The sequence below is a fragment of the Zosterops lateralis genome (genome assembly GCF_965231275.1).
Source record: "Zosterops lateralis genome assembly, chromosome: 4".
Taxonomy (NCBI): Eukaryota; Metazoa; Chordata; class Aves; order Passeriformes; family Zosteropidae; genus Zosterops; species Zosterops lateralis.
Genome location: NC_139765.1, coordinates 29,998,731 through 30,015,763, shown reverse-complemented (window position 1 = coordinate 30,015,763; position 17,033 = coordinate 29,998,731). Strand labels below are relative to the sequence as shown.

Genomic DNA, 17,033 nt, shown 5'->3' with positions numbered 1-17,033 from the left:
ATTTCAGTTATTGGACAAAGCCAGCCAAGATTTCCCAGGCAGGCAGGCAGATTTGAAGGCAAGGTCCACAAGGACAAGGGGCCAGAGGCAGAGCAGAGCTGCTGAGCAAAGGGAATGTGCTGCAGTTGTGAGCCTGCTCTGGGGAGGCAGGCATACTGCCATTGGCAGAGCGGGCAAACACGGACAAAACCTCCTCCTCTTCTTGTTGGAAATTGCCTTCCTCTCACACAAGCAGGAATAAAGAGTGCATCACTCACCAGTCCCAGGCTCTCCACCAGCACTGTCATGATCATGGCTGGCCTCAGTTTTGGGGGACCTGGCAATGAGGGAGTCAGTTCTCACATTCACCTTTAATATAATGCAGATTTTGCTAGAGGTCTGACATACCGGCTGTAACAGAGTGAGCCACCACCCTTCAGCAACAAGGTGCCCTTGTCATGGGAAATGTCATCTTTCCTGCACAGAGGTGGGCAGGAACACCAGCTCCTACAGATGCAGGCAACTACCACTCATACATCAAAGCCTCAAACTGCACGGACCCAGGAACCAGCTGCACCTCACAGACTGATAATATCCAATGTTGACCCTGTTGTCAGCTGCACTAATTCAGTTCTCTTCAGAGTAGGAAAATCAGAATCATCAGGATCTTCCTGGCAGCAGGCAGTAACAGGCAGAAGTATGTAAGTTTCCTGAATCTGTAACTATCAGCCCCTGTGACAATCTTGTTTGGGAAATTGGGTTGTTTGATCACTAATTTTATCTCTAAAAAAACCCACTAAATTAAATACAGCCAAATAAAAAATATCTCTCAGTATCATCTTGCAATGAACTTTGTAAATATGTTCAAAAGCGTATTCTATGCTAAAGACAAGCGTGTAAGAAGAGGGGAAGAAACCTGATGGTCAAGATGCTTAAATTTAGTGAACATTTCTGTCAGTTTGTGGGAATTTATATCAGGTCCAACATATTTCTACATCAGGACCACACCTGTCTTGGATAAAGAGGAGATTGCTACAACCAAGAGATGTAGTACTGGTCATCACAGCCTGGGAGAGGAGCTGAGGCATCCTTCCCGGTAAGCCTGCACCTGGATACCTTAACTAACACACTCCTTTACAGAAGAAACAAGTATGAGAGTATCTTGAATTTTGGTCCGTTTCCCTTTAACATGTACTTAGGGATTACTTTGGATAAAGCACAGCCACAGAGAAGTGAAAGGTATTTTACATTCTTCATTTATTAAAGCAAAGACATCACTTACATCACTTCAGTGCTGCACCGTAACTCATGGTTCCCTAGCTGATGTTTCTAATTGGGTTTTACCTTACACTTTACACAGGAAAAAAAGAGCCTAACAGAAGTTAAATGATGATTCTCGGGTTTGTTTTTATAACTTCTAACCAAGAAATGACAACCTATTGAATTCAAAGAATTTTGCAGATGTCTGTCAGTCTCACAGAAAATAAAAAACAAACTACAACAACTAAACCACTAATTTTTACCAGAAAAGAGTTCTTGAGATCACCACAGAATTCTTGAAGCAATATATACAGAAGTTAAAAAAAAAAAAAAAAAAAAAAAAAAAAAAAAAAAAAAAAAAAAAAAAAAGGCATTCAAACCAAACCCCAATATACACGCACAAATAACCAACTAGGAGACAGCATACAATTTAAAGCTCAAAATAGCCCCTGACCCAATAATCCAGGCATTCCAATGAGAATGAGTGAGACTCTAAACTTCAAATCCCAATTTTCTGATCCCAAGGGAAATGTTCCTCTTTCAGGAGGCCCATGAGCCATGCCAAGCTTCAAGCACCACCAGTGTACCATGTTGTCTGTGCGGGACAGGCCTTACTCAGTGCAAGGATTGCAAAACACATGGGTTTCACAGCAGAACAGAAACTGCTAGAAGTTTTGTAGGAAAGCATCTTGACTCAGCTTGAGTTATAATGCCAAATTTCATGAAAGATCTCAGACTCCATGGAAGCTTTTTTAGAACCAGAAGTTTTTTTACTCTCCTTTCTCAAGACAGACTTACAATAAGCCCAAAGAACAAAAAAACTACTTTTCTCTTCTAATAGTTGAGATTTACTTTCAGGCTTAATAAAGTTAAGCTTCTCAGTGCTCTATCTCCTGAAAGCCATTCAAGGTAAATTACTTCTTTCTGGTAACATTAATATTTGTATGAATCATGAAGACAGCATTCTTTGGGAAGTATGCCAGGATACTGAAAGCAACACTAGAAGGAAACTCTCACTACAAAAACTAGCATGGGGTTTCAGGGTTGTGTGCTAAAATAATTTACAGAGCTATTAACTATTGGAAGAAGTTTGACCTACAGCACTGAAACACAGTGCCCAGCAAAAGCAGGGCACAGACCCACAGGCAGACAAGTGCACAACCAGACCAACTGCAGGCTACCAGAGAGTCCTCCTAATCCTCACACAATTTTAAACTGGATGCAGAAATAGTTTACATAACAGGAAAATGAATGTGTAGGACTGAATGGTTTCTGAGTTTCTGTCTTCTCCTTATTTTACTCTGTAGGACTAGGGGTGTTGGGCTTGGCTGTGTAAAGAAGCATTTTGAAAATTTCAGCCTTTTCAGAATATTGTCTTACTTTTAATGATTTATTTTCATCAGCTGAAGGCTCCTAACTGAGTTTTTTAAAAAAGGCAACATTTACATGTAGATGTCTACTCCCCAGTCCCTGCCAATGCAGAGCTATTCAACACAGTTAATGGAGCAAGAAACTAGTCATATGACTGAACAAATGTGTACACCTTAGGTAGGGTCAGCATAACAACTCCTAGGGGTCCACCATCAGTAACTGGAGCCTGAGCCACCTACACACAGATGCATTCAATCTCTATTTATCTGCCAACTGCTCTCCTTTTGCTCTGAGCTTTAATGAAATGGTCTTTTAGAGCTAATATGAAATCTTGTCTTAATTAGTTAATGAGTGAGAGCACAGCTTACTTCATTCAAAGTTCCTTTTTCACAAATTAAAACTGGAGCTATCTGGCAGACAGATGACACCTCTTGAAAGACAGTCCTATGGGCAAAACAGTTTTTACAGGATGGAATTCAGTTGTGCTCAGGTCCTTGGAATCCAAGAAACAAGGCACCTTATTTAGGTTTCAAAGTCACAGCCGTAGCAACTTAGCTTTCTTAGCACCTTCCAGCAATATCTGATGATAGTGTAGTCAATCCCATTTTAATACTGCTTAGAATTGAATAAGTGGTCCCACTTAGGATGCTATGATTGCTGCTGATCTGCAGCTGTGTGTGGTAGAGAGCCATACAGCACAAATACCTTCATATAGCACAGAGCTTCATTTACTGACACTAATAAAGTTTCTGCAACATGTTGTACAAACCAAAACAAACAAACAAACAAAAACAAAACAACAACAACAACAACAAAAAAATAAAATAAAAAACATCACCTCCACCCCACAGAATCATTTCAGGTTAAGTGACACTTTTACCATATGGAAAACATTCATGACTATTCTACTATATACATGCTGTAGGACAGCTTAGCCCAAACCAAAAACCAGGATACACTTTAGTATGCTTGGCATTCACATGGCTTTAAGTTTAAATAGATTTGAGTGTCCAAGTTTCACTATTGACCTTCCAGAAATACCAGGCCAGCAGCTCCTCCAGCTACAGCCTATTTCCAGTGAGCTGCATGAACAAAAAGCCAATAGCAGTGACTGAAGCCCAGGGCTGTAACACCTTCTGGCCATGACCTGTTTGTCCATCCCTCAGAATCCAGATTAGCAGCTGTACAATAAGCTGTATGCTGTGAATAAAGCCCAGTACATTGAGAAAACTGAAAGTAAGCTCACTATTCATGTTTCTTCCACTGCATGTGAACCTCCACAATTTTCCTCAACATAAGATACATATCTTCACCAGCACTCAAACAGTAAGTCCAAACAAAAACCCAGATATTCTCCAGTTACACAGTGATTTAAACTATGAAACATTTTACATGATGGAAGAGCACAAACTATATATTTAGTGCCAGTGAAGATATTTCAGAGCTGAAAGATGTATCAAGTAGCTGCTAGATTGTATTTTCCAAATATGTATCAAAGCAATTAACTGAATCCTCAGGAAGTTCTCAGAAGCAGATTAAACAGCCTGCCTAGACAGCAAGGGCAAGACTACATTTCATAATTTATTTCAGAAGGCTTACATATTGATTTAAAAAATCATTACATATTTTAAGTTAAAGAATAAATAAATTAGGTTACTCCTTTTATATATTGCTAAAAAGAAAATACAATTGACATTTTTCATGTCTTTCACCAGATAAAGCCCTTTCCTCTGTGTTAATGTAAACAATTAAGATGGCAGTGGTTTTCTCAGATAACATCTCTATTTAATCATTAGAAAAGTAGGTTAAAAGGTCATGTTGAGTATAATTAAGACCTGCAGTCCATTTCAATTATACAAGTATTTAAATTTCTGCACAAAGAGAGCAAAGGTATACAGTATTTTATATGTATTTTTAATATATTTATATATATAAATATTTATATTTTTCAACCCCTAGTTTGAAAAAGAGGGCTGCAGAGAGCTGTTCAAGAAGAATGTAGAATTGATTTCTTCCTAGAAAAGAAGCTAGAATCTTCCTGAGAAGAATAGAACCAATACAATTTCTAGTTCAGTTCTCTTATGTTTTTACTGCTATTGATGAGTAAGACTAAAATTGTGTCACAACCTACAAGACAACCATTTTGTCATGAGTTAGAAATTCTAATCCACAGGGATCTTGATTTCTTAAAGAAAAGTCATATTCCATGGCCAAGTCAAATCAAATCAGTATCTCTAATTCTTCATTCTCTTAATACTGTTCAGATGTTGAAGGAAGTTAATATACTAATGTAACTCAATCAATAAATTTTGTTTGTGTGCAAAGCAGGCAAGTACAGTTGAGGTGAAAAGAGGCACCACAACCTAATTTGAGAAGCAACTGAAAGAGAATAAAATATCAGCTTTAAAGAACTAACATGATGTTCTGTGTAACAACAGTCTGCAACATTTCAAGGGCATGCACAAAAACAGTGGATTCAATTGATTGCATCTACAATAAGAGACAAGCAGGAAAAAAAATAAATAATGTGGTCTTTTTAAAGACTGACTTAAAAACTACTAATTTCTTGCACAACTACTATGCCAACTTCTGCATATTCTCTGCAATTCTGCTATGAAAAGCCTATTCAGAAAGCATCAAGGTCATATCTTGCTTGTATTAGCCAAGAAACACATTCTTATGAAACATCTGGAAATTTATGAAGACTACCCAAAAGAGCTCTCTGAAAATTGCCTTAGATTTAGCCCAATGGTAGATAGAATAACAGATATTAACAGCCACTATATTCTAAATGCTGCAGGGGTATCATTCAGCGATTGCTTTGGATGCTTCAGATAAAAACAAGACAGGAAGTCTCAAACTATGCCTCTATACTGACTCACTGTTTAGATGTTCTGAATGTCCAACAGAGACTGTCAGGAAATGCAGGACACAGTTCAGAAACATATCATTCCTTTCAAAAAAAGAAGAAAACAAAACAGAAGCCACCACACAGCTTTTGTTAGTGATGCCACTGCATACACGGGAGTTGGGAAACAATGTCTGGGAACTTGGCGATGAGTGTGACTTTCAAACAGCATTTGTTTGGTAAGTTAGCTAAACATGGACAGATATCTGGTGGTTATTGCTGCAGCTGAATAGACCATTGTATTTTAAAGCAAGGCTTCATCACAGCTTGGGGGGCAGGGTAAGGGGGCAGGCACTGGCATTTTCACCAGTGACCACAGTTTGACAAAGAGGGCTGCAGAGAGCTGTCCAAGAAGATGGCCATAAATCAGGCTGTAAGAGAGCAGCAAGAAACCTTTCCCACAACAGGACACCGCAGGTGTGAATGCTTGTGACTGAAAAATGAAGACCAACACACTGCATGGAAGACAGGAAGGAAGAGCAAGGAGAACAGAGGGGCACTTGCTAAAATTTTCATCAGGTGATAGGTGTATCAGTGGAAGAAGGCATAGCAAAGAAACTACAGGTAAAATGTAAAGCAAGGTGCTATGGCTTTTGTTAACCAAGTAACAAATTTTCAGGTCTCACAAAGTGTAACCAAACACTGGCCTTGCAACACCTCCTGTCTCCTTGTTTAAGGAGAATCCACTAGCAAAAATCCTGAACTCATAAGCTTCTTCAGCACTGTTTCCAACAAAAGGTAATTGAACTCTTCCCAGTACTATGTACTATCCACAAGCAATGCCACTAAACATTAACAGTTTAAATAAGGCAAACTGAGCAATGTTTCATATGTCTGCTACATAAGATGACATTTTATCATTGTTATAATGTTGTCCCAGTGTGACAGCCTAGCTGTGTTACTGTTTCAATGTGTTTACTACACATGCTAACTATTCTTTTCCATCAGCAATCAGCTTGCTTTTAGACTTATTCGTAGTCAAACATTTTGAACTTTTCATACTAGTATTGACTATAGTTATTAACAGAATTCCCCACTTTCTCAATGCTTCTAGGCATTCTCATATAATAAAAGATCAAACTGAAAAAACCCACACATATATTTGCTTTCTTTGTTTCTCACCTCTCACAGATATTTACTGAATCACAGTACAAAGAAACACAGCTTTAGCAAATGGAAACAGCAACAGCTAGAAACAAGTGAATTTGTATTTCAAGTGCTACACTCAATACATGGGTTCATCAAGTTAAAAGCTGTCATCAGCTCCTGACAAGTGAAAAGAACTGACCAAGGAACTGACAAAAAGTCAGTGGAAAAACAAAAAGTCAAAGTGGGCAAGAACCCTGCAGTCAACTCCAGAAAAGACACTAAGTACAACCAACTTAAATAAAGCAGTAACTTCTTCAGGTAATCAAACCACCTCTATGGCTCACATCCCACAGCCTACTGACACCATCACATCAGGAATGCCACAGCTTATTCAAGTACAGCACTTGCATTGTGACCAGGTAATACAGAAAATAAGTTGACTTGACCACAACAGAGCACTACTGACAGCCTCTGCTTCAACAAGAGGCAGTGAGGAGTCCATCAAAAGCCATACTCAGGTGGCCTTGGCTCTGAGGAGACTCCACACCATGCCAAGAGAACAGCACAGGTCAGTCGTAGATCCTCCTCACTTTAGCAGCTGACATTTCACATTTGAAATAACATCTCAACTTATCTCTAGAATAATCAAAGTATTGATTCCTTCCATCATTTTTGAGAATAACATCCAACAATGTGAAGTTTTCTCTTCAAAAATACAGTGCAAATACACATCAAGTGTAAGGAAGGAAAAAACTGAAACAGCCTTTGGATTTTCTTGGAGACATAAAAAAATCCAGTAAGATTATCTACTAAAATTTGTTTTTCTAATTATTTTTATAATGTTGCTGCAATATGTAAGATCTTAAACGTGTTCAAAAAGAGAAGTTTCTGAGTTTTTTATATTACTCCCCTCTGTTCTCTTTTACCCAATGTACCTATCTTGCACTAGAAATCCACTTTTTTAAAAGTTTGCTAATAAGAGTTCAAAACATTTCTTTTCACAAAGGATGCGCTTGATCCAACACCATGTTTATCATGATACTGAGTCTGATGTGAAGAAAATCAAATAAGGAAACAGCCTTATTTATAACAAAATCAAGCAAAAGCTGCTTTAAAAAAAAGGTATGTATCAGTGACTGCAAGTATATACTAGCTGTATATATCAGTGACTGCAAGTCTTCCAATACTGCAAATGTCTCACGTGACAGACAACTGCAAACCAGAAAACTACACATGAATTAATTCTTCTGCTGAATGTATACTTTGGAATCATGCACATGAGATCAAATTGTGTTTAAGCAAGGAATCAAAAGAAACAATTTAAAAGGCTGACACCAGGAAAATATGTAGTTCATTTAAAGCAGCTCGTCACCAAAGCTATTTTTAAAAAACAAACAAGACCCACACTAATAGTTGGGAGGTCACAAAGCTGCTGTCTTCCTTCTGTCCCAGTGTGCTCACTCTGGTAATGTTCAGACAGACCAGTGGGAGTTACACACACTTTCATACACAACAGACAGATGAAGCCTTGTGAAATGTATATTTGTTTTTAAAAAACTAATAAAGACAAAAAAATGCAGATCTGGAATCAAAAGTTTGAAATCTTATGCTCTCTAAAATCACCAAAAGCAAAGTCTGTTTTCCTTCCATAGAGAGAACTTTTACTAACCATACCAATACTGAAGAGAAAGCAAGAAGGAATTGTTATTAAGGACATGAAAATAAATCAATCTAAAACATGCTTAAAAACTAAGACCATGCTCCATACTACTATGTTTTCCTTACACTCTTGGTGCCCCCCTCATGGGACAGAGGAACAAGCCGCATAACAAACTGTGAATGCAGCATCACAAGGCATTATGTCACATCCATTGCAAGGTTTCCCATAAGGGTGTTTGGATGTTTCAGAGAAAGAGGGAGGAGTGGCGCAGTGAGATTGCAGAAATGCCTCTATAAATTAATAAGCAAGTTTGCAACAGCAGCAGGAGAGGCTGAGGCAAACCTGTCTAGCTAACTCAGTTGCATTACACTAAGGAGAGCACACACTGGTAGGGAGTCTACACTGGTAGACTCGCTGCAAGCATGGAATGTTTACCATACCTGTACTGCAGACACAGCTGCACAAGGACCTAAGCTGCAAAGGTGAGAGAGACTCAAATGTTTCCTCCTTGGGCAGATTGCACAGTGAATAAAAGATTTCATTATGGGTCTGCCTGTGACCTGAAATGCTGACATGGTCACAAACAGGACATGAGCAAATTTTTACCTCTTCTTGAGCAGTTTAACAATGTGAATTCAGACTTTCCCACTCCTTCTGTTTCACACAATTCTCTAAAGTCAGGATTTACTTCAATCAGGCTTGAGGAGAAAGTAAACATACAAATCTGCACAGACTTAATAATTATTCTCCATTTGAATCTTGCTACAATACAAATTAGAAAATCCAGCCAAGAACCTGGAGAGAAAACAACATAATGGACTTCTGACTGCATAATAATGGAGAAACAGGAATATCACGATAAAACAAACAGCAAACATTCTTCAGAAAGCAACTATGGTGCTCCTGAAGAGAAGCTCCAGGAGAGAAAAAACCTCAGGCAAGCTGTGAGGGGAAAAGAAGGCTAACAGATTCAAGTAGTGTTGCATGTGAATCTGAAAACCCATCACCAGGTTTGGAGCTCAGTTTCAAACAAATTCTACGTTAAGGATAATATCCAATGCAAGAAATGATGGCATTAAGGACAACTAAAAGATACTTTTTTTATGTAACACATGCCTACCAAGAGTGACAAGACAGCCTTTGGTCTGACCCAGTTTCAACTGAGTAGAAAGAACAGCCAATGGGGCAAGAGTGCAGGCACATCACCGCACTGAAAGCTCAGCCCACATCAAGAAAATACTGCTCCATTAGTACTGAGGTACCTTATGGCACCCACAGGCTGTCCAGTCAGCGATGTTGCACTCATGTTATGAGAACTGTATCGTTTCAGCCAAACTTTAGAAAGAAGTAATCATCTCATTGCATGTTTTTATGCCTTAATCAACCACAAAAGCAGTAAGGCTTTAGTCTGCAATTTAAAAATATTTATTTGCTTCAGGGATTGTTAAATATGCAAACAAAACAGACTTGGACTCCAAAATGCGTGATATGTAGAACATGCAGCAAAATATTAAGGGATGTCTGATTACACTGATGCAATAAGGCTTCAAGAAAGAAGAAATAAGCAGATGCACAGACAGGATTTTAAACAGCACAGTGAAAGTTTCTCTTATCTTTTATCATATCACACACAGGAGTGTTTGAATCATCACACAACTTTATTCAGTGTAAGAAAGGGCACTTTTCTCCCTTTAATGTTGTAATAGGGGCAATTAACCTTGCACTGTATTTGTATGTTAAGCTCAAAACATTTTCAAGATAGGTAATCAGGCTACATTAACACAAACGAACTTCAAAAGCCAGTGAAGTCAGTTTGCATTTTTCAGAGTTAATGTCAGACAACACTGTAAATACAAAGACATTGCAATATGGAATTGCAGCAAGAGTAACAACTTATTCTGTTGATTAAGTATGGCATACAGCACATGAAACACTGACAGGATTTATACTCCAACACCAAATAAAACCCAGTATATTTGATATTTCACAAGAAGGAAGAGGTTTCCAGTATACATTATAGCTTAGCAGAAGCAAGGTGAAACTGGAGTACAAGCATGATAAAATGTCAATCCTTGTTTTTTGCAGCTCTCATGAAAGATTCATTAACAAGGAGTCATAAGCTCACATCTCATTGCTTTTAATTTTAATAATTCATCTCTAGAACTATAGGAAGCATTGCTTGGGAATACTTGGATAGATAAGCCTAATTAATAGTTACATATAAACATGGCCTAGTCTTCCTTTGTTTATTTAAGTAACAAGCAATTTTTAGAATATGCCATTTGCAAGTGTTTGCTTAGTACAGCTGATATTTAGGAAGGGCATCAAAAGTTACTCAAGAGCTCCCTGGATCAGAGAAACAGTATCCAAGTTTGAAGCCACAGCCCCGCGCAGGGTGCACGGTACCTCTGAGGAGCCCTCGTTGTTCACGTCCACGGCATTTCCAGGCACGGCAGAATCTGAATCTGAGCTCTGAGACCCACCTCTACCTGGAGTCTGAAATAGATGGGGAAGACAAAAATAAGAGTCTATATTTTAATAAATATTTAATAAAGCACAGCACATATCCTATGCAAAGGCCTCTCTTCCACTTGTTGGAATACAGAGGTATTTTTCCTCCACAAGAAGTGAACAGGCTGACAAGCAATTATATAATTTCCAGCACAACACTTCAACAAAAGCTTCCATCCAACACTCTCCATGCATAAAAAACCAAGCAGATACCCGAAGCAAAGGCCAGGATTTTAAACCACTTCCTCTCATGAATGCTAACCACAAAATAAAAACTTGGGCTAAACTCTGCCCTTGTATCACTCTCAGTGATGTTAAAATAGGAAGCTATATCCTATAGGAAAATGGTAGAGATAACAATCTAAAAAGTTTCATTAGTAGAAAACTGGTATCATCCTACTTTCTTGATAACTTGTCTACAGTCTGGACAAGCCCTTAAATATATGAAAGACGGAAAACTAAAGTTTGAGAACCCTGTTGATTCAACAAGCACATAAGCAGGTACACTGCCTTGATTTGGAAAAAAATAAAAACAACAATCAAGCCTGTGGTAAAGTTAAAACATGCCAATCAGTAAGACCTATAAAGATACACTCCTATGAACATACTGAAAATCAAAACAACAGTATTGATTTAAAACTATAGATTTAGATTAAAAAACAAATAAACTTTAAATACTAAGTGATTCAAAATCTGGGTAGACGGATTGTATCTTATAATCCTTATTTAACTCTAACTTTGATTTTGATTTAACTTCTCTTACTCATCTCCAGAATGTCACTGTCACTGACGGCAGAAGAGTAAGCATTCTCAAAGCAAATATAATTAAAAAATTATCTCAATATGTATATGCAATCCTAATTTCAACAAAGAACAAAAAGTTCTTTATCTAGTTCCAGTATGACAACCTCAAATGGGATAAACTAATGCTACTGCTGTATTTCAGCCCATCTGGAAATACTTGCAATGCTATAAAGGATTTTATAATTTAATATAAGAGGATAAAGAATTTAAATATATAGATTGAAATCTACAGAGAGAGGTCAGTTTTAGTTTCTTGATCTTGGTGCCTCCAAAATCCTATCTGAAGAAGAATTTTCTTGTTCAAATAGATCCTCTTTTTGAAGACAAATCAGTTATATAACCTCTTATAAGATATCTGCAGCATACATGATTCCCATTCTTTGAATATTAAGTATATTTTCCTGCTTTGTTTTAAAAAGAATGTTATATTTTCAACTTTCACAGATAAAAAACAAAGATAACAAAGAAAGATAACAAAGATGATAACAAAGATAACAGCCTTTTACTATTTATCAAATCTAAAAAATATGTCGTGAACAGGTTAGGTTTACTGATTAAGGACTTAATGCCCAGTGAAACACATTTCAGTTTTGGAAAGGCTCTGAAGACAGGCCAGAGGAAAATGAGGAGTGAAGCACTAAGCTATGGGGGCTGGTGACAGTAAGAGAAGACAACCATCTCTCCTCATTCCAGCCTCCTCTGAGGTCATTGGTTAAGTGATCAACATACTCTGGGTTTTCCTACTCCATGTGTTTTTCATGTTAGCTGTACCATACTTCTAAAGAAAATATGAATGCCATTTCCTTCTAGTACAGCATACAAAAGCAATAGGCAAGGTATGCAAGCTCTGCAAGTTAGTAACAGGAGAAGCAAAAAAGGGGGTAAGTAGAGATACTATACACATGCAAAATACATCAAAGTGAAGGCATTGGTACTTCTAACCAGGGTTACTGATGCAGACACTAGACAAGGTACATCCCAGCACGGACCACTGGTGCACACTCTTCACTCAAATCAGGAGGACCAGCTGATAGACTCAAGGGTAGGGCTGCCACTCAGAGGACCTAGAAATGCCAGAGAAACAGGCCAAGGGCAAGCCTATGCAATGCAACAGGGACAAATGCAGAGTCCTGTGCCAGGGAAGGAAAACTCCTGGCAGTAACAGAGGTCTCTCTGCAGAAAAGCACCAAGGCCTTGTGTCAGCCAGCAAGCCAGAGAGGAGCCCGCAGTGTGCCCTGTCTGCAGAGACAGCTGCCAGCAGCCTGGACTGTGTTAACAAGGAGCCCAGCCAGCTGATCAGGGGAGGTGATCACTCCCACTGGCCAGCACCCATTGGACCACATCAAGATACTGCTCTCCCAGTCCAGGGAGAACACTGATAAACTGGCACAAGTTTAGCAAAATGCCACCAACACATCTGGGAATGAAGCATCTGACCTGTGGGAGAAGCTGAGTGAACAGGGCTGGCTCAGCCTGGAAGTAGAGACAACTTTGTGAGCACCAAACAGCAGCCACACCACCACAGCCATCAAACAGAGAAAGCCAAGCTGGTCCAAGCAGCACACAGTGGGAGGATCAGACACAAAAACTGAAATTAGATTCCTACTGGATGTAAAGAACAGCTTTTTCAGTATAAGACAGGCCTGAGCAACTTGCTCTTGACTTCCAAGGTGATCCTGTTCACTGCTCAAACTAGGGAACTCCTGAGCTCCAACTCCTGTCCCATTTGTTCTGTAGTCTAAGAAGTGCTGCCCACAGAAACACATATCTCACAGGAAAGCTTTGAAATACAAATTAAGTAACTACATTAATGAACATGTGGATTGTATTCCATTGACAGCCAGAAGAAGAAGAATATCTAAAACAACAAATGATAAGTTGTAGCCATGTTTCCCAGGAAGACATAAGCTAGAATACAATACTGCATCTAATGTTTCACTGGCACCAAGAGATGGTCCAGCTGCTTCTTTAGACAGACAGCATCTACCTCCACTTCTGCAGTATCTGAACATGCACTTTCAGCACACCTAATGAATCATTTCATTCCAAATCCAAGAATCTTCCACAACAATTCACACTATCTCCTAATTCCTTATACAACACTACTGTACATTGTTAATTGCCCATCCTATTTCACCCCGGAGTTGACTCCATTTTGCAATGAGATTTGCATATTAAGTGCTCGTAGTTCTAGCACCACAAATTTGAGATTATTACAACCTCCAGGATGCAAGCTCTTCTGTTATTACTCCACTGTACACTGTTATTACTCCATGGTTGCTTAAAGTACTTGCTTTATGAAACACTTCAGACATGCTATAATCCCACTAATGGGCACTGGATGGCATGTCTTATTGCATGCATTATATGACAGAAATTATTACACAATACCTGGTAAAAGCCTTTTAACCTTTCAAACATCAATGTGAGCTCTTGAAAAGAGAAAGCATAATTCCAAGCTAGATTTAGAAAGCTCAGTACAAATGGTAACATTTTCTGGTGGGTGCCATGCGTGGGAAAGAAGAGGGGAAAGGAAAAAGGCCATTAAGTAACTTTCAAGTTATAGTCCATAGTATCCATTTGCAAAATACATAGAGTAGCAAGAAAATTAAATAAGAAAAATGGAAGAATGTTAAGGAAGCCAAGATCAAAAATTAAATTATCTTTCAAGGTTGTAACATAATTTAAATATCCTTCACCATCCAAATAAAGAATGGGAGACTGGGAATGTCCTTTTTTAATTCATCATTCCATCATCAAATTGGTTCATACACACAATCATGCTATGCTCACATACCATTGTGGTATCACATTCAATTAAAAAAAAAGAATCACAACACATTGAATAAATTGGACTTTGTGATCTATGAAAGGACTCAGAATGATGTTCTTTGTTTTCAGACGGCCTATACAGGAGATCAAATAAATTACTTACGAACCCCAGAGAAAAAGAAAATTTCCACACAGGCTTCTGTGTATGTACAATTACAAAATTAACACTTGACATCTGAAGGCATACCCAGGATTGAAAGACTAACACAAAGTTAGTCTTTGATCCAGCATACTTCTCTCCTAGTTGTCAATTACATTTGTTTACTTTGCAGAGAAGCCTATGTTTCTACTGCTAGCCCTAGAGCTGTAAAAGTAATATGCTAAACTCCATAATGCCATTCTCTGTGTGTTCTCAAAACTGCAAGCTAATATGAAGAAACATCATTACCAACAAAAAGGATGACAATGACTGCAGCTTGTTTTTCAAAAAGGAATAGAAAATTATATAATGAATGAGTTGAGTTAATGCTTTAAGATGAGGGAGTAAAAACATGCACCACTACCATGTCATTTTTGCACAGTCTTCTGTCTATAGCTACATTCCTTTCAGGCAGAACACTCTTTTCAGAAATTTTAATTTCAGAATAAATTAAAACCTCTGAAAAAAATACGTAAAGCCTTGAGAAGATGTGAAAAAATACAGATTTAATAGTTTTTCCAGCACAGATTTAAATACTACTCCTAAGAGTACTACTGCAGCCATAAAAAGGCCTTGAAGCAACAAACAAGACACAAAAATGAGAAGGTAAGAAGGCCAAAGCCTTTGTTGCCAAAGAATTCTCAGTGCTAGGAACAGGATATTTTGCCATACAGAACAGTTACACCATTCACTTCTAAAGCAGTGTGACACTACTTTATGACTCTGTAAAATGAAATGACTCCTGACTTAAGAGGGCATGAAACTTTTCTTTCCCATCATGCCATCAGTTTCACACAAGCACACTTTGTGCCCAGGAAGAGGCACACATGCTCCCTTGGACTCCTGAGGAGAGGGCAGAGCCACAGCTGCAGTTCAGAATCCATCCAAGTAAACATGCTATCTAGAGAGCCCTGTACTTACAAACGTGAAAAGGAAATTAAAGTCAGGTATGAGATGCAATGATTTCAGACAAGTAAATATCTCTGTACCTGAGCCTGGAGTATGAGAAAAGGCAACTGTACTACCTGAGCTACAGAAATGCCTGCAAAGATCTGTTCTCCCCCAGACACCGAGATCTCAAGACCAAAAACTCAAGCATTAGTTAGAAACAGAAAGCAATAGAAAAGCACAGTAACCAACAGTTGTAGACATTCAGTTAAAGACAAATAACGGAGGCAAAAAATAACATAAATAGTAGTCACACTGGTCCAATAATTGAGTTGTCCACTAAAAAATCATAAGCAATGGGAAGAAGGCTCAGAAGGAGGTCAAAGTAATCAGTTTTCTACCAGATGAAAATAAAAACTTCCTCCTTGCAATTAAAAGAAATGAGCTCTGCTTTAACAGGCCAGAGGCAACTGCCACTGTCCCAGTAGTAGATTAACAACAGAGAAATGACACAACACCCACAAAGGGCATCAAAGTCAAGCACAATAAAGAAAAGACTGCTCTCCAAGGAATCCGCTGACAAAAACCAAACTATTTGAGCAGGAGAGTCATGTCTCAGACATTCCATGCAGGGAAAAACTACCTTTTTCTAGATCAGCATGATGAACAATGCATGAAACTGGGAAGCGGCAACAACGTACAAAAGGGAGTTTTATGTTGCAAACATACAAAACAGGTGGATCCCTGAGAAGTCAAGTTGAAAACACACACAAAATTTAGAAACTTGTAAAAAAATTAGAAGCTTGTAAGGAAAGGATGTAAAATGAGGAGCTAGTTGAAGACAGCATGGAGATACTAAACTCAAAAACTAAGTACGTAATGTTCAGTATATAATACTTTCTACTTTGAAAACGTGTCATTCAACATGAAGATGCTTTTGAAAACAGAAATTGCAACTCTGGAAGAAATAAAAAGGTCACCAAGGTAGAGAAGTAGTATGAAAAAGAAACATCTGATGTTTTGAAACTTCAGGAATCAGAAACTATAAACCATATCTTTGTAGCTGTTGTCTTACTCCTTTGCAGCTTGCCACCCAGCTGAGTTACAATAAAAAGAAATGTTATAAAGAATTCCTTTTTCAAAAAACATGCTTTTATAACTCAAGTTATTTTCACCATTAATGACTAGCTCTCTAGCTAGAAAGGGTGGCATCATCTATAATCATATAACAAACCAAACAGATATGCAAGAAGCTATGTTTCAGTGACAGAAATGCAGGGGGTTTTTGTCAGCTACACAAATGATGGACAATAAAACGGTCATGAGGAGGTTCCTTATCCTTCAAATTACTGCACCAGACACATGAAAGATATTAATAACTATGCTCTTTATTAAAAGACCTCACATAACCTAAGATTCATTTTAATTACTGAAGTACAGCAGACGTATTTGTCACAGTTTGCCAACCAGAGTGCAAGTCGAAATGGGATGTATGTACAAGGTTGTGCACACAATGACTATTTTTACAAAATGCCTAAAGCCCTTTTTAGTATAAGGTGAACTTTTAAAAGCATAGTTCTTTTCAGCAATTA

General features: G+C 38.2%; 1 protein-coding gene across 4 annotated transcripts in view; it reads right to left on the bottom strand.

Moving 5' to 3' along the window:
• Nucleotides 1-17,033, bottom strand: part of EEA1 (early endosome antigen 1) — a 66,439-nt gene that overhangs the window by 47,774 nt on the left and 1,632 nt on the right. For 3 of the 4 annotated variants that reach the window (XM_083860039.1, XM_083860040.1, XM_083860042.1), the window contains exon 2: nt 10,674-10,763. In XM_083860039.1, the coding sequence (XP_083716165.1) occupies nt 10,674-10,763 (90 nt within the window). Of the gene's footprint in view, nt 1-8,873; nt 8,944-10,673; nt 10,764-17,033 lie in introns of those variants that run through there. The other variant, XM_083860041.1, reaches the window with a different exon arrangement.